General features: G+C 45.3%; 1 protein-coding gene and 1 pseudogene across 2 annotated transcripts; one reads left to right on the top strand and one right to left on the bottom strand.

Annotated features, from left to right (window-relative positions):
• The first annotated feature begins 4,575 nt into the window (after nucleotides 1–4,575).
• Nucleotides 4,576–7,079, top strand: LOC123051862 (nodulation protein H-like; annotated as a pseudogene). The gene is made up of 5 exons (XR_006424329.1): nucleotides 4,576–4,860; nucleotides 4,972–5,230; nucleotides 5,706–5,885; nucleotides 6,289–6,444; nucleotides 6,536–7,079. The product of XR_006424329.1 is annotated as a nodulation protein H-like (transcript).
• A 636-nt stretch (nucleotides 7,080–7,715) lies between these two features.
• LOC123051861 (pre-mRNA-splicing factor SYF1) lies at nucleotides 7,716–12,335 on the bottom strand. The gene is made up of 7 exons (XM_044474849.1): nucleotides 10,993–12,335; nucleotides 10,398–10,723; nucleotides 10,135–10,319; nucleotides 9,870–10,040; nucleotides 9,100–9,300; nucleotides 8,480–8,731; nucleotides 7,716–8,390 (listed from the first exon to the last, which is right to left on the bottom strand). The coding sequence occupies exons 1-7, from the start codon at nucleotides 12,201–12,203 to the stop codon at nucleotides 7,935–7,937; spliced, it is 2,802 nt and encodes a 933-aa protein (XP_044330784.1). The 5' UTR covers nucleotides 12,204–12,335; the 3' UTR covers nucleotides 7,716–7,934.
• Nucleotides 12,336–18,099: the final 5,764 nt, after the last annotated feature.

Genomic DNA, 18,099 nt, shown 5'->3' with positions numbered 1-18,099 from the left:
ATGTTGCTTGCTTGCTCGCTCTAGCCTCTAGGATGTTTGCTCGCTTGTGTGATTGTGTCCTTGCTATTAAAGACCCTAAACAACCGTTGCGGATGGCATTTAGTTTCTGATTTGGACATTCCAGCCGATACGTGTGATCCCACCACCCACCGGGGCATGTCCTGGTGCTCTGACCTACCCGTCTTTTGTACCGGCGCGTGAATGAGCACGGACGTGGGTGGCGAGATCCGTTGGTGGTGACCGGTGATTGGGATCCCACCACCTAATGCTGTGTGTCATGCAGGTCCTGTTGTGTTTGCCAGTTGGTGTGTGCTAGGGACTATGTTGTCGGTCTGTTTGCGGGAATTCCAGCTGGTTCGTGTCGAAGGTTATTCTTGTTCTTGCCGTTGCTGTTTATGTGGATCTGAGATGGTTTTCATGTGCACTCTGGAGCGTGCATTTTCTGAGTTCGGCGCCCGCACTAGTATCCCATTTTCTCTGTCGCCGGATTGAAAGTAGATGTCTCCTACCATGCCCTTACAAACTACTCCTTCCGTCGCATAATGTAAGTGCGACCATGCCCTTACAAACTACTCCCTCCGTCGCATAATATAAGAGCGTTTTTGATAAGGAGGGTACCAAAGTCATCATATTCGCAGCCTCTCCATGATTTTTTTTAAGGCTGGGGCGATTGCGCAAACACAAGGTCGACATAATGTGTTCTTCATAACTTCTCTTTTTCGTTTTCTTCTATCTACTCTATTACTACCATTTAGATCAAACAGTCCCACAAATATTATTATAAACCATTGAACTAAAATAAAGAATGGTTGAGCCAATATTATTACAAACCATCATGGAGGCGAGCTGGGCCAAATCGTGGTTGTCCGGGAGCAGAGCAGGCACCAAGTGGTGGCCGGCGCAAGGATGTGGGCCACAACGGAAGGGAATGCGCATCCAGGAATGTTCGCGGCGCCAAGATTTAGGTGGATATAAGGAAAGCCATATCGCCTCGCTCAACCGTCAAATATGAAGGCTTGCGGGCTCGATTTCGAGTTGCCTAAAAATATGGCGATGGAGCGCATGATGATTATTCTGCTAGATGCGCCGTTTTGACCAGAATCGTAGTACTGGCGGTTATTAGGGCGACCGAATCTATACAATGATTCTCCTAGAGTTGCATTTAGACATACAATATCATTATCACCCTACAGAAATTCAAATCCAAGCACGATGGGTAATAACTTTGAGTTTGGTACTATTATTTTTAACACGTATGATCGCAGATGCTCACCCCAATGAACGCGCACACGTACACGCTACACCTATGAGCACCTTCGTGATACTGAGTGGACACAACATCTTGAGACTGACGAAGTCATCACATACCCCTCATATTTGACGGGGAAAATCTCCTTCAACTGAACAAATATTGACAAAAAGACTAAAATAAATTCAAAAAAATACGATCACCAATGTCAAATCTAGTACTTAAACTAATGGGTAGAAGAGAGAGAAGAAGCCATCTAGCTACTAGCTATGACCCTTAGGTCCGTGGTAAACTACTCATGCATCATCGGAAGGGCAACAAGGTTGGTGTAGAGGCCCTCCGTGATCGAGTCCCCCTCCGGCAGAGTGTCAGAAAAGGCCCCAAGATGGGATCTCACGAAAACAGAAGCTTGCGGCGGCGGAAAAGTATTTTTGATGTGCCCTCCGGTGTACGAGGAATATTTGGGTATTTATAGAGCTGGAATTAGGGTTAGGAGAGCTACGAGGGGCCCACAAGCTTGCAGGGCGCGCCTTGTGAGCTTGTGGCCCACTCATGGCTCTCCTGGCCTCCTCCCGAAGCTTCATTGTTTTCAATTTTAGAGGATAAAGTAGTAGAAGAGAATCAGGTAGCTTGTGACCGATAAAGTATTAAAGTATGGCGTGGTTACAAATAATCGGTGTACTCCCTCATTACAAGGCGTGTAAGCTTTTGGCACAAAAATTAGCATAAAACTAGTCACAAATTACTGAGCCATCGTTATAGAAAGTTTTCTCCATGATATCCTTTAACAAATGTGGTTGGCTGATCCACGAGTAGTAATAGTTAGCTTATGTACGCTGACCGTACAAGAGAGAATATCTCTAGCACTAATTAAACGAGAGTTGGCAGTGTCGCCTCCCCTTTTCATTTTTTTTTCCTCCCCACGCCTCCCTTCACTTTGGTTTTTGGGTAATTTATGTCACACAAAAAAAAAACATAGATAGGTTAATTTTGAATAATCAAAACAAAATCACGTCATGCATTAACTCAATCATATCAAATAAAATCAATTCTTACCAAAATCTCAACTCAATCAAAAACTTTCTTTGCCTTTTCCTACCCATACCGAATCAAATCTTATCAAAATCTCAAATAAATTTAAAACTTTCCTTGCCTTTTCCTACCCATACTCAAATCAAATCAATTCCTATCAAAATCTAGAATATTGTGTGTGTAAGGTGTACATTGGCCACAATTAATGTAGAACCACTAGAATATTTGCGCCCCGTTGCAACGCGCGTGCAAATAGGTAGTCAGCAGCTAAGTGCTAACACGCCTTAGATTTTAAGATTTTCTGAAAAAACTGAAGTGTCTAAGATTTTGAAAGTACTAGGCATAAAACCACCGATTCATCGGGATTAGTCATTTGCACCAAATTAAGCGTCGCGACAAATAAAGATGTGAATAGTACGCCGATTTACCATTCATGGCGAAGTTTGGATTTGGCTGCTAGTAGCTATGGCCTATGGGGTCGATTTTTGTGGGCTGGACTCAGACGTGGAGCTTCGAGGCGTGGCAGAGGCACATTACGTTGACGATTTCGTTTGCGTGGTTTTCTCCTTTGCTTCTTGGTAATTCGCCGGGTCGACGGTCCGTGTTACTTGTCGAAGCGCCAAATCCTTTTCGTGTAAAAAAGTTTATCAGAGGGCGGGCAAACAAGCAGACACGCCATCAGGTGGCTTGGGCGCACACAATCTTCTGTTTCTTTTTTTCTTTGACAATTGGGTGAACACAGTCCTGCTATGATCTGGTAATTGCAAATAAAAACTAAAAAATATCCTACTATGATCTGGTGCGAGAAGTTTGGTAAATCATAGCCTATCCATGGAACAGCTGGTGCGCGTGGACTAGTCACGTACGCGGTGCGCCGAGCGGCGAGCGGCGACATTTGGAGAAGGATGATGATGATCTGTCGGTGAAACGCCGAGCATCGCGGGTCAGGCCGACGCTCGACCCGAGAGGACGGACCAGATCCACAATAGTACTAGCCTGATGAAACCGCTTTGTTCATAAAAAAAAGAGGAAAAAAGTCTCGAGGCTGCCGGCACCATCATCCATCCCCTTTGGTGTGTTTTTTTTCTTTCTGTTTTTTGATTGACATCACCCATCCCCTTGGTTTAATCGATGGTTCACCAAGACCTCAAAAAAAGAAAAAAGATCGAATTCCTCCGCATCAACTAGTTTCTTCCTCTTCCTCCCCGTCGTTGGTTGGTTCACACCCTTTCCAATAATCAAACTCTATAAACCCGTTCCTACTCCATTCCCTCCCCCCATTCTTTCTTCTCTCTTATAAAAAACAAACCGAGCTCGTTCATTCGTACTCCATTATCTCCCTCGTCCCTGCTGACGCACCAGCTGTTCCTTCGTGCGACTCTTCTCTTCCGTTCCGTTGGGATCCCTCCTCCTTTTTCGCGTGGTCTCTCTCAGCTGCCTGTCTGTCTTGTGCGGGGAAGCAAAATCTCACCTGGGTTCGTCTTCCTCCTCCGCCTCAGCTGCCTGCCTTTGGGTTCTTCGCCGCTTTGGAGCTCAAATCCGGCCCGCGGGTTCCTGATTTCGCGCCGCGTCGAGGCCTCGGCGGGAGATTCGCGCCGGCATTTCACGGAACGCGCTCTCTTTCTCTCTCTCTCTCTCTCTCTCTATCTCTATCTATCTCCTCCACCATTTCTCGGCGCCAAATCCTGCTCCGGGGTTTCTTTCCCTTCTCCCCCCTTCAGCTCAGCCTAGGGTTCTCCTGGTTTCCCGGAAGCATCCCTTTCGGCAGAGTCTTGGTGCTTTTCTTTTTTCTGAAACTAGCAGTCTTGGTGCTGGTATGTACCCTTATGAGTTTTTCTTTTCTTTTTGCGGGAGTGTTTTGCTGGGTTTGCTGACTACTACATGAATCTGTAATTTCACCTACCAGGATGCGCGGTGATTCATATACATCCGTCGCACATGGCAAGCTGCTGCCGCTGATGACATCCATGAGGAGGGCTCGGCATGTTACTCTGCTGCTGTGCGCGAGCAGGACGACCAGAAACCGGCCCACGCAGTAGAATCTTCTTCTGCTACAGACTTTCAGTCACAAAATGGTACCGTACCACTGCTCTGCTTCTGGATTTGGTATTACTACTATTTATTTGTTCATTATTAGTAACAGTATCTGACCATGGATTTGGTGCTATTTATTTGGTCAGTATTAGCAACTGTATCTCACCATGCATGGATTTGGTGCTGTTTATTTGGTCATTACTAGTAACAGTACCTCACCATGGATTTGGTGCTATTTATTTGGTCAGTAGGAGTATTAGCAACTGTATCTCACCATGCATGGATTTGGTAATAACTTTGCAGCACCCATATCCGCTCAAAGGCTCCAAGGGGGCGTCGTTGCCGCCACGACCGACCCTCGTCTTCCTCATCGCGCTCTTTGGCCTCTACGTATGCTACCTCTCCTTCAATCAGATAAGGATGGAGAGCAAGCATGGGGAGGAGAATGGTGCACAAGAACCGAATGAACATGTTTGCGCAAACCCTTATGTTCCAAGTGAGGAGCTGCCCTATGTGCACTTCCCACAGCCAAAGGGTTACAGCAGGTAATTTTCCTCTTAGGACAGGATGGGTAAAATCTTTATTGGCATGGCATCCCCCTTTTGTGTATGTTGGTTTTTCTGACACGTGTAGCGGTGTTGTACTTCTTACCATAGGGCGGAATGCTCGTGTAATCCTGTGCGGTTCTTTGTGATCGTGTCGATGCAAAGATCGGGAAGTGGATGGTTTGAGACACTGCTAAACAGCCACCCTAACATCAGCTCGAACGGCGAAATATTCAACAGAGTGGATAGAAGACAAAATATATCGTCTATCGTACAAACACTCGACAAACTGTATGACCTGGACTGGCTCACAAGTGCAGCAAAGAATGAGTGCACGGCTGCATTTGGATTCAAGTGGATGCTAAATCAGGTATTTAAACCTCATCTTTTTTCTTGGTCCATGTGATATATTTGTAGGTTCAGCATTTCTTCGGTAGTTTGGCTGCTTTGTTATCCGTGATTTCAGAAATTATTACACTTTGAAGCTGTGCCTTGCCATAGTTATTTTTATTGCAATCTAGTCTATTTATTGTAGATAGAAATATGGAGAGCAAATTGGTCTTATGATCTGGTTTGCTTGCCAAAGGTTCAGATAATGTTGAAACTGCAGTTAAGAGTTTTGAAGTGTACCACACCATAACATGCCTGCATTTCTCATATGTCAGTGCTATGTCATGTCACGTTAATGATACTTAACTTTTCTAAAAGCCAGGTTGGTCAATCGTGATTATTGATGTTGATGTTTGTATTGTTCAGTGTACAATTAGCATTAACAACCTTATGCCTAGTGATAACAAATGAAAAAATATTTCTATGTCATTAACTGCTATCGTTGCGTTTTCCAGGGTTTTATGGACCATCATGATGATATACTTAGTTATTTGAACAAGAAGGGTGTCTCTGTGATATTTCTCTTCAGGAGAAATACACTACGCAGGCTTATCTCTGTGTTGGCCAACAACTATGACAGAGATGCAAAGCAGCTGAATGGAACCCACAAATCTCACGTCCACTCGGAAGAAGAGGTATCGTCGATGCACAGAGAATTCCAGTAAATTTACTACAGTGACTTTGCTCTGTTCCCTCATGTTTTTTAGCATAAATGCGGGGCACTTGTTTTCTTACCCTGGTTCTGAAACCCTGCAGCTAAACTACCTCTTTGCTGATATGGGGCTCTGAAATGCTAAAATCCTAAAACTAACTTTGAACTTTTGGTGAAACTTGAATCTTCTGCTTTTGCATTTAAGAAATATTGTAACGCCAGTGTTGATAATATCTGGAAGGAGCAGAATGAAATGTTAAAACTGTGCACACTGATGCATTTCCTCTCTCTTTTGAACAACCATCATAACTGACTTTTCATTTGCAACCTGTTGGTCATACTGTGCCAGTGCTTTCATCTGATCAGTCTATTTTGTTCTCTGCCAGGCCGAGATACTCGCAAAATTCAAACCAGAACTGGACGTGTCAACCCTGGTTTCAAACATCAGGGATGTCGAGAAGTACATGGGAGACTGCTTGGACAGCTTCAACACAACACGGCGCATGATCCTCTACTACGAGGACATAATCAGAAACAGAAATGTACTTGAGTAGAACTCATTTGGATGCCCTGACGAAGTATCGATAGATTACGGTTTACCTTAATAGCGCGTCTCTGTCTCTGTGTGTGCAGGCATTATTCCAGGTGCAGGAATTCCTCGGCGTTCCGGTGAGGAAACTGGTGAGCAGGCAGGTGAAGATTCATACACGCCCGCTTCCGGATCTTGTCAGGAACTGGGAGGATGTGAATAGCAGACTCAACGGGACAGAGTACGCGCGTTTTCTCGATGGCGCAGATTACGTGAAGTGATGCGTTTGGAATTCTGATGTAGGTTCAAGATCATTTGCAAGGGATTCTTCAGACCCCACAGAGTAGTGAAAGTCTGTAGACCTGTAGTCTCCAGAGGATTGATTATTTTGTACAATGAGGTAGTTAAAGTGCATGAAGCTTAGAGATCGATACATGGAAATAATAGGGCAAACTGTACAGTTTCTAGGCTACGTCAACATATTTTCAGCCGTTCATTACTTTCAGACCACACAGAGTAGCTCAAAATTGCTGACATCTGGTGATGGTGTATTCTTTGGTCTTCTTCAGCTACATTTCTTCCCCTTTCTTTTATGCTTTCTACGTGCAAATCTGTGAGCTACGAAGTAACTCACTATTTGGATTCAAACTTGGATAATACTCATACTATTTGGATTCAAATTTGGATAATGCATACTATTTGGATTCAAATTTAGATAATACACATTGAAAAGAGTTATTGGAAACAAATGTGTATATTTCTCAGTACAAAGGCTAGGGTGTGTGTGGTTTTAAGCCCAAGTTTGCCATCACCCGCAAAAAAGAAAAGAACAAGTTTGTCTTACCAAATAGGAGTATTTGGCTAGCCAAAATATTGGTTTAGTTTTGGTAATATTACCCAGCGAGAGGGGTGGCAAGCGAACGCATGGCAGTTTTAGTTGTCAGGAACACATGGCAGTTAGTTTTAGTTGTGAGGAAAGATCAAACAACGGCAGTTTTAAAACAAAAATGCCTTCTATGAAGAAACATAAACTGTTATGTCACTCTGAAAAAACTGCCATCCCCTCACAACTGAAAATGCCAACTAAAACATTCGCAAATGCCACCGTTCGCCAGTTAAACAGGGTCCTTAGCTTTTGGCTGCCAATGAGTTAGCCAACATTGGCAACAAAAATGAACTAAAGTGCACAAAGAGTTATTGACCAAACTTTTGGCCATGACTCAAAATTTGGTAGGGCAAACTTTGGCCACCGTCCAAACAAAGCTGCCAGTCCATTGTTCATCCTTGGAATCGACAAAATTTCACTGAAAATGATGGACACGTGTCCCAAGAGTTTACAGTTTGTACACAGAAAAACGCTGCGGATCAACACCAGATTAACTCCTGCAAAATCCTTGTACAAGAAGAGCAAACGCTAGCAAGAACATGTTTACACGTAACAGCTACAACATCATTAGGCTCAACGACAGGTAATGGCGTGCTTGGATCACACAATCTTTGACCCTATTGACGCCTTCGCTTAATTCTCTCGAGAGCGCCCAGCTGCTGCTCGTTGTTCTCTTGAGCACTGGAGCTTTCCTCCCTGCTCTCCGCGGCTCTCTTGCCGAGCTCGCCAAACACGGCTTCAGGGACAGCCCTCTCCGCGATCTGGACATCGTCCTCCTCGTCGCTCTCTTCCTCGGGCAGCTCGATGTCCTCGTTGTTAGCAGCAGCCTGTTGCGTGCTGCTCTCGGCCCGTGCCTCTACTCCGGCACTAACAAAGTTCATCATTCTGTTTGCGGGAGTCGTACTGGTGCTTGGAGCCGCTGCTGGCGCCGGGGATGGTCCAGAAGCTAGCTGCCTTTCTAAGGCGGCCATCTCATCCTGCGGGACACCGGCACGCGTCAGAGTGTCGACCGCCTCATCCATGTTTAGCTTCTGATCCCTTTGCATCAGGTACTCCGGAAGGATGAAATGAGTCTGCACATGGCACAAGTACAGCGTCAGTTTACAACGCAAGGATGTTCATTGATGTCAAACTGTCTATAGAGTTGATCCATGTGACATACCTGACTGCGGCTAGCGGCCACTGTACGCTTGATGCGAAGCATCTCCCTGAATGTATCTTCATTGCCGTGTTGGATCTCAAAGTCGTTCCATTTTTTCCAGAACTCTGGGTGAGAATTTGGATCAGCATAGTTGGAGGCGTGGATATAAATAGCCCGGGAACGGTCAATTTCTCCAAGATTTCTTTCAAGTTCCGCAAACTTCATGCACATCACCATAACATCTTTGTCTGGGAGACCAGATTCTATAGCTTGCTGCAAAGATGTTAAGAAAGCCAGGAATAAAGTTAGTACATGTATTACCACTAAAACATCTGTCGATATTGTGGGAGCAGGCAGGCTAAATCTAGAGTGTGAAGTGCAGAGAAAATAACAACTGAACTTTTTTATACACAAATTTGGCCATTAGAAGGAGCATACAAGATTCGTGTGTTATGAACTATTGCAACTAATCAGCAAGAAACAAGATTAAGAAGCTAGGATCACTATAAATATATTCCATTTGCTATGCCACAAATTCACAAAATTGGATCTCGCAACAAGGACTTGAAAATGTCAATCCAAAAGCAACATTATAAAGCAAAGAACGGGAAAGCAGAGACAAACCAAGATAATACGCTTACCTCGTATATTTGTCTAGTCCTTGGAACACCGAAAAGTTCAGCAGCACGTGCAATGTATATTTCATACATACTCATCTTTTCAGTGTTGGGAACAGCCCTTACAGCTTCATCATATACATTCATGGCACGTTTTGCGAGGCCATAGTCTTCCTCCAGTTTAGCATATTGCAAATATAAGGCCTTCTTTTCGTGCGGCGGAGCCTGAGCCAAAGAAGCAAAATGTAAGTAACAAGACAATTTATGGAATATAATATTTTAGGTGAGTATGTGATGCAGGAAAAGAATAGGTAAGAATGGCTTCTGTCTAAATAAGCAAGCAAATGCACATATAATCGCATAACAAGAAGCTGCAACAGAAGATTCTGAGAGAAAACAGGAAATCAACAAGTGCAAATATAGCAAGCAACAATGTTATCACATCACAAGAATTATTATGACCTTGTTCTTAAGAAGCAAAGCAAAGACGGAATTTGTGATCAGATAAAAAAAGGGGCAGCGCGGTGCACGTAGCTCCCGCTTGCGCAGCATCCGGGGAAGGGTCCGACCAGCCTTTCCCTGCATTTCTGCAAGAGGCTGTTTCCAGGACTCAACCCGTGACCTGGTCACAAGGCAACAGCGTTACCGCTGCGCCAAGGCTACCCTTCAGAATTTGTGATCAGATCACCAGTTTAGAAACGTAATTTGACACAAGCAAGTTGGTAACAGTTCTAGTTACACGCAGTATAAGTAGACCGATGACAAAATTCAAGGGACAAGAGAATTTATTTTACCTTTTCGACAGCTTCCGTGAACAGCTCTCTTGCCCGCTCTAACTTGCTTCGCTGGTACCTCTTTACAAACTTTGTGAGGTAGGTCACCCAAATATCCTTAACATGGGGATACTTGAATATTTTTACACCTCTTTCATACACTTTAAATGCATCTTCGAAATACTTGTTCTCCTGCAGAGGAAGAAAATAGTAAACAACCATTGTAGATCAATTGGACAAGTCTACTTGAAACTTCAAAAGTATGTACTTTGAGCAAAGATCCTACCTCAAGAAGAAATGCGTAATTAAGAATTATTTGAGGAGTGGCAATTCTTAAATCTAATATCCTCTCATAAACAGCACGGGTTGTTTCCAACGACCCAAGGCTCTCCTCCAGGTCAACATAGATACTCCATAATTTCAGAGATTTATGTAATTTCAGCTGGACTGGCTCGTCACCCTCGGCAGCAGCTGAAAATGTAAATCGTCAGCGAAAATGGTTTGCCAAATATACAAGAAATCAACACAACTGAACAAAATAAATTATACCTCGCCTCTTCACCTCAACAGAGGGCTCTGCTGTGGCTAACCTCATAAGCTCAATTGCCTTGTCAAAATGTTGGTTGCGGAGCTCCATTTCGGCCCATTCGCACCAAATAGTAGCCAAGTGGTCCACTGCTTTATAGTTCACTTGTGTGGCCTTTTTAAAGATATCTTCAGCACTATCTAAGCGGTTATGTTTCTCATACATCTTTGCAAATGCCACCCATAGAGTATGAGGTTTCCCAACTGCCTTCATTGGGTCCACAGTTTTCACAGCCTCGACATATGTCGCTACTTGCTTTGCGGGATCCTTGTCAAAAAGTTTCACCCTCCTGCACATATTATTGCAATGTAAGATAATTCCATCAAGTTGGAGACCACCTAAAATGAGTTTAAACTTTAAAAAACTAGACACAACAATTTCACATTCCACGGCATCAGCTAACTTCAAATAAGATTTGCTACTGGCTACCACGAAAGAATTTTAAACTTATCCTTACAAAGAAATGCACTGGATGGATTGATTTATATTCATTATTAGTGGCTTAATGTAAGTCAAGCAGAACCAGTTGATAAATCAAGGCGCTATATCAAGTCTCACCTGTGCCACTCCTCCACATTATGTGGATTCTGTCTCAACAGGACACTGCTAAGGAGCTCTGGTCTGCGATCCAATAGCCGCTCAAACCTTGCCAGCCTCAAATCAGTGTCATCTTCATCATTCAACCAACACGCTGCAAGTTCCTTCTCTAGCTTCTCCACCTTATTCTTCTTGCTCCCTTTCTCACCCTCGTCGCTCCCCGCAGCCCCGTCCTCTTCAGCTGCCTCCAGCTTTGCCGCAAGCATACTCTGCTCAAATTGTGTATAAGCCTCAAACACCACACTGAACTCCTGCACTGTCATCACTGAAGAAACCCCCTCCTCGAAGACGTCCCTTGCTTTCTCATAGAGGGTCCTCCTGACATAGTAATCGGCCAGCGAGGTCCACAGCTTGCCAACCTCGTCGGTGAACTTGCGTATCCCGCCCCGCAGTATGGCATCCACCTTGAGCCCTGCGACCTCATCAGCATGCTTAGTGAGGATATCGCAGAGCTCGAGCCAGAGCTGGTGCCTGGTCTTCCCCTTGACAGAGCGGAAGCCATCGTCGTTGAGCACGGAGGCCAGGCGGTCGGCTGCCTCCTGCCAGCGTTCAGCCGAGACGAGGAACTCGATGAAGTCCTCGGCGTGGGAGGGGTCGAACTGGAGGTAGCGCCGGAACACGCGGAAGGACGTCTCGACAGGGCAGGCCGGGAGCGAGGCGAGGCGCAGGTAGAGCGGCCAGATGCGGTCGTGCTGCGTGACGGGCAGCGCGCGGAGGGCGCGGTCGAAGTTGCGGCGGCCGCGGGTGAGCAGGCGCTGGTCGAGCAGCGAGGTGAGGTAGAGGACCCAGACGCGCGGCATCTTGTGCATGGTGGCGAGCGCCCGCTCGAAGGTGTTGTTGAGGGAGGCGTAGGCCGGGTGGGAGATTGGGTGCGGGCGCACGTGGTCGAGGCGCTCGCGGAGGTAGGCGTGCCAGAGCTTGTAGCTCCCCGGCAGCGCCTTGAGCGCGCGCTCGTAGATGACGGCGCGCTTGGCGAAGGGCGCGGCGGCGCGGGCGACGAGGTAGCGCCACCACCCCTTGAGCTTGAAGGGCTCCCGCAGGATCTCCTCCTCGTAGGGCAGGTCGTCCTCCGTCGGGTAGAGGTCCGGCGAGATCCCGGCGAACGGGAGCGCGGCCGCCTTCGCCGGCGGCGCCAGCGCCACCTCCGCCGGACCCGCGGCGGCCGACGGCATCGTCGCGGCGAGTCGAGCTTCGGCCCCCGATTCGCTAGGGTTTAGGATTTGGGGACGAGGCGATGCGGGCGGAGGAGAGAATTGCAGCGAGCGAGACGACGGCCGGGCGCGTGGGGTGGAGAGAGGCTGCGTGTACGTACCAGGCCGGCGCGGGCTCTCGGTGCCTCTTTGTTTGTCGTTTCGGGCCCGTTGGATTTTGTGTGGGCGGGGGATGGATTCGTCTCCCGAGGCGGCGGCTACCGCAGCGGGTTGGGCCGAGCCGCACAGGACGACGCGGCATGGAGCTCGGATTTTTTTCTACAAAGGGAATGCTTAACCACTACTCCTTCCGTCTTGTAATGTAAGACATTTTATAACACTAAGCTAGTGTCAAAAAATATCTTACGTTATGAAACGAAGGGAGTACATTTTTTTGCTAAAAAACACTACATTTTTTATAGAACTGCTTAAACACTACATAGGCAATCTTTCAGCCTTTAAAAAAAGGTATCTCAAACTAAAAAAGCTGAAAGGTTGTCTATCGATGTTTAAGCAGTGGGAAAAGTTGGTGTTCAACCGACCAATTTTTGTTCTTACGTCCGCTGCGTCCTACGCTTGCCACGCATCTTGATTAGGCCCATGCATCATATCTCTCCTTCATCCTTATCTCCTTGGAACCTTGGCCACTAATGTGTTTCTGCACCTACTCTCATTCCCGCAAACCGCAACAAAATGGTATGTTGCAGATCGACTAGAAGGTAACTCCGTCGGTTGTGGCCTCCCCGATCATGGCAGAGCGACTAGGGTGGTCGCGCCTGAGCGGTGGCCATCGATGCCACCTAGGTACTGATAGGGAAGAGTCTCGTCCAGTGAACCTAGTAGGGACTGCGAGAACGACGCAGCCTTTCCCGGCGGATGGCGCGCATCCCCCTTGCCACCTCCATCGCGGTGCAAGCCCGGCAGGAGGTTTCTGTCGGCGATGGCGAAGCGGGTGCAGGACCGGCGTCATGACATTGCCGGCTCAGCCTCGTGCATCAGAAGCCACGCGTGCCCACCAGGGCGTGCGGCTGCACGCCGATAATTTGCTGCAACAACGGCGGAGTTGCAAAACGGAGACGACAACGACGCTAGTGCTGCTGCAGCAACATCTTTTATTGCAAAAAGAATCTGCAACATCATCCATGTTGCAAAATCCTCTTCTACACATCATCTATGCCGCAAAGCTGAAAAAAACTCTGCTGCACAACCTTTGTTGCAAATATTTTTCTTCAACATGAGCTCTGTTGCAAGAGTTCTGCAACTCTACCTTTGTTGCGATAGTTAGGGCGAGGTTGGGTCGTTAGATCTAATGACTGCAGAGGTGGCGGATGTTTTAAAAAGATTCATTGGCCGACGTGTAGCACGCCCCTTAAGCAGTTTTAAAAAAGTAGTGCTTAAGCAGAAATGTTATTTAAAGTTGTTATCACTCTGACTATTCCCAGGCTTTTTCCCTTAAAAATACATGTAACTTTATTCATACTCATAATAATTACAAGCACAATGCTTTAGATCCAAGAAACTAAGAAATTACAAAGTAAATCGCACAACTAAGAATTACAAAAAAACGCTTGAGGTATCTTCCGCTGTATCAATCTTTGCAAGAGAAAACATTTGTAAGACCTCAGATACGCTACTCGATCATCCCCGCGAACTTGATTATCACCTAAAGGTTGTTGAAAGACCCTTGAGTCACCGATCCAAATAGATGGAAAGTCATGATCGGTTAACAGACTTGATCGGTTAAAGGTTGGGCATAGTTTTTTCCCACAAATACTTACAGTAACTAACCCAAACTCTATTTGGCAATTTAGGCACTAGTTACTTCGCTATAGGTAACGGGCGCATACACTCGATCCCTTCTGTCGGTGAACTTGCCGACCCACATAAGAGTTGTTCGTGTTCGGTTTTCCAAAAGCCCCCTCCGATTTTGGGAAGCATATGTGTTTTTGGGTTTCTGGCTTCTAGTTTTCACTCGTTTTTGTTTTTTGTTTGTTTTTTTTTCTTTTTTTCCCTTTTTCGCTTTTTTCAAATGCGTGAACTTTTTTCCAAATTCGATTTTTTTTGGAAATTCATGAAGTCTTCCAAAAATAAGTTTTTCACAAAAAATGGTTTTTTCCAAATTCATGATTTTTTCCCAATTTTCTAAACTTTCCCGAGGCTTGACTTTTTCAAAAATTGTGAAGTTTCTTCCAAATTTATGAATTTTTTCAAAAAAAATCGAACTTTAAAAAATGTTCATTTTGACATTTTTGTGTACTTTTTTGAATTCACGAACTTTCTTTGAATTGCTGATTTTTTAATACATGAACTTCTTTATTTATTTTTTGCAAACTCTTTTGAAATATGTGAACTTTTTCGAACTGTTGAACTTTTTTCAAACGGTCAATGGGTCAAAGTCAATGGTCACTCATTGGTCAGCAGGGTCAAGTCAAACTAAATCCCTGCAAAAAAACATATCGTTCTGAAGCCTCGACCCAAGCGAGCGACCGGCTCGTGTTTGTGGGCCGGCCCCCCAGGAGCTGCAGTGAGCCCCAGTTGCTTCCACGGCGCTAAAGGCGCGGACGAGGAGCACTCGGTTGCCAAAGGGTTAAGCCAAAAGGTTGTCTATGTACTTCATCCATTCTATAATTCTTGTCGTGTCAAGAATTATAGATAGGACGGAGTAGTGTTTAAGCATACAATACATTTAAAAGTTGTTATTCTGACCATTCCAAGTTATTTTTTTAGAAAAACATGTAATTTTATTCACGCGTTATCAACCTTTGTAAGACAAAAAATTTCTAAGACTTCAGAGACTGCTACTCGGTCATCCGGACGAACTTGATTATCAACAAAGGTTTGTGAAAAGCCCGTTAAGTCGTCCATCCAAAATAGATGGATCTATTGGAAAGCCATGACCAATTAATAAAGTTGGGCCGAAAATAATCCCCTATTAGTGCAAGCTATTGAACCGTAAGATCTTCACCATCATTGAGGAAAGATTTCAAGTACGCAAATAATCCAACCAACAAAAGCAACACGACACAATAACAAAACTCATCAGATCTACATAAAACAAATCTACGAGGTCATAAACTTCTCTGACCCATGGCACTGCCACTGTAGAGAGAGAAAACTTATTCGCAAAAGCACTACTATAAAAGACGTTGACGAGGATGACAAAACTCCAGTAGACACCTATGTCTCTCTCAAAGCCTACTTAGCAAGCCTCCCGAGTACTCCTATTCTGTGAGTAAAAACACGCCTAACAGCAAGGTAGCACGCACCCGCGCCCTAAAAGGGCGTGAAAAAGGGTGTGTTTTTACTCACAAAATAGGAGTACTCGGGAGGCTTGCTAAGTAGGCTTTGAGAGAGACAGAGGTGTCTAAATGAAGGGAAAAGATAAAATAAGAAAGCCGTGAAAAAGAAGACAACCAAACCATAAAAATCCGTCGAAATGAAGGAACAAGCAAAAAAGAAAACAGTGTCCAGAACATATTGAGCTAGCCCAACCAGCGTCGCAGTGGTGCACGTTTGGTCGCTATTCTGTGTGGTACGCAGATAATAGGATTCATTGATTATCACTAGTCATACTTCGTAATCGTAGAAAAACTAGTCATACTTCATAATCCTAGAAAAACTAGTCATACTTCGTTATGCTCTTTCGAATTGATTTTTTTTTCAAAAACAACTCTTTCAAATTGATGGGGTTTCAAAATTTCTCATGCTGCAATGCGACAACTTGGTGTTGCCATACCATAAAAAGGTCTCACAAAGAAACAAAGAGTGTGGTAAGCCGCGATCAATCACGAGATATGTGCTTTGGTCGAACCAGAAATCATGATTGCTAACATGCACATGGATGCAAACAGCGACAACCAGAGGAGGACTCGGTCAAGCTGAACGCGGACGGTGCTATGTCGAAAGTTCAGGATAATGACGGTGGAGGAGAGGTCTTGATGGACTATCGTGGAGGTTTTTGGGCAGGGGCGTGCCACCTTTTTTCTCCCCCATTGTTGATCCAGAGCTCACGGAGTTATTGGCATGCAGACGCGCTATTCAATTGGCAACGAAGATTGGGACAGGAGGTTGACTCTGGAAACCGACTCTCGAGCGGTTGTCCACAATATCAAGGGGTCTCTCGGCTTTATGGCCATAGTGTTGATGAAGTGACATGACTTCTCAATCTTTTGAAGAGTTCAGGGTTAAGTGGGTGCGGCGACCGACGAATAAAGTCACACATATTTAGCTAGAGAAGGCTGCTTGAATAAGTTTTTTATAAAACTTGGTTGCAGGTACCGCTCAAGTGTGTTAGCTCGGCGATGTCCTCGTGTCATCTTAATGAAAGGCAACAACAACCAAAAAATACATGAACATGGGTCATCGAATCTCTACTCCTAATGTCTGAGTTGGTAGGATTGCGTCCACGGTTTATTTTCGTCTGGTTATATTTTGTCTGGTTTATTTTTGTCCGGTTTATTTTCGTCTCACATTCTATCACCATATCTCCTCACGTTGATTTTTTTACCCTCACAATAAAAACTTTCCTTATCTTTCCAAAGTTTCCTAACTAGACATGTTATAAACGGGCAGGAACTGATAGCACATTACCGATCAATAAAATTTAGTTTCATGACAATCAATTCCAAATCCTAATTTTTCTAATGCATCGATATTTGCCTTTTTTAAGTGGTTGTTTGGATAGGGAGGGTTACCCACGGGTATATAGGAAATCAGTTTTTAGCCCGGTTTTAACGAAACCCGTTTTTAGCTTGAGACCCCACGCAGGCAAGGCATCTCCATGGCCGTCGTTCCTGCAAATACTCTACCCCGGGCTGTTGCAGTTTGTTGCCGCCGAAGTACTCCGGTGCCACGGTGTCATGCGTTCCATTGCAGTCAGCTACATGGCGGCCGCGATGCCGGGGCTAGACGATGAGCGTCGGCGTCACACTCCAGGTTCTTGAGGGAGACGGGCAACACTGTGCCGTTCCGGAGGACCAACAGGTTGCCGTCAACGTGGCCGTACATAGCAGATTCATTGCTGCACCGCCGTCCATCCCTGACTCATGGTTGCCATAGGTCACGGCCCCGGCGCTGGCGCTGGCGTGGCGTCGGCCTCTTGGTGGAGGAAGACATTGTTCTTCATGGAGCTCCACGCCACGTACGTCCGGCAACGAAGACCCGTTTTTCTTAAACGCGTTTGCGCGAAGACGTCTCGGAACCGGTTATTTTTTTCAAGAATTAGTTAGATTAGCCAAACTAAGTTTTAGTTTTTTTAGGAGTAAACAAAGTTTTTGTTTTTGTTTTTGACGGGAAGACCTTTATGGCTAGCTTTATTAAAATTCAAATAACACTTACATCATCGGCTAAAAACTTTAATAGGAAAACAGGCGGTATTTCTACCCAGAAAGTAGGGTTGTTAGCACTATAATAATGAGCTAGCTCATGCGCAACCATATTAGACTCTCTATTACAATGTTCTATGATAGCCTTCCCGAACTCTCTCACCAACTCTCGACAATCTTGAATGATAGGGGTCGCCACCATTGAGTATCCTTCATTATTTTGCAATGCTTCCACCACTATCAGATTGTCCATACGTACTAGAAGATTGTTGCATCCAGTACCTTGTGCTAATTTAAGCCCCTCCAACAGCGCCGCCGCTTCCGCTGAAACCACATCCGGAATGTGGTCAAGTCGAGCCGTAGCAGCTCTGATAAAGCCTCCTCGATTGTCGCGTAGCACAGCTCCACAAGCTCCCATGAAATCATCATCTGAAAAGGACGCATCAACATTCAAAATTTAATGTCCCGCTAGACCAGGAGCCCATCTATTCATGCGTGGAACTTGGGTCATCTTCCCTTTTGCTCATACAAAGTTTAGTGCTATAGCGTGTATA

Source organism: Triticum aestivum, chromosome 2D (genome assembly GCF_018294505.1).
Source record: "Triticum aestivum cultivar Chinese Spring chromosome 2D, IWGSC CS RefSeq v2.1, whole genome shotgun sequence".
Classification (NCBI taxonomy): domain Eukaryota; kingdom Viridiplantae; phylum Streptophyta; class Magnoliopsida; order Poales; family Poaceae; genus Triticum; species Triticum aestivum.
This window is presented reverse-complemented; position numbering and strand designations above follow the sequence as displayed.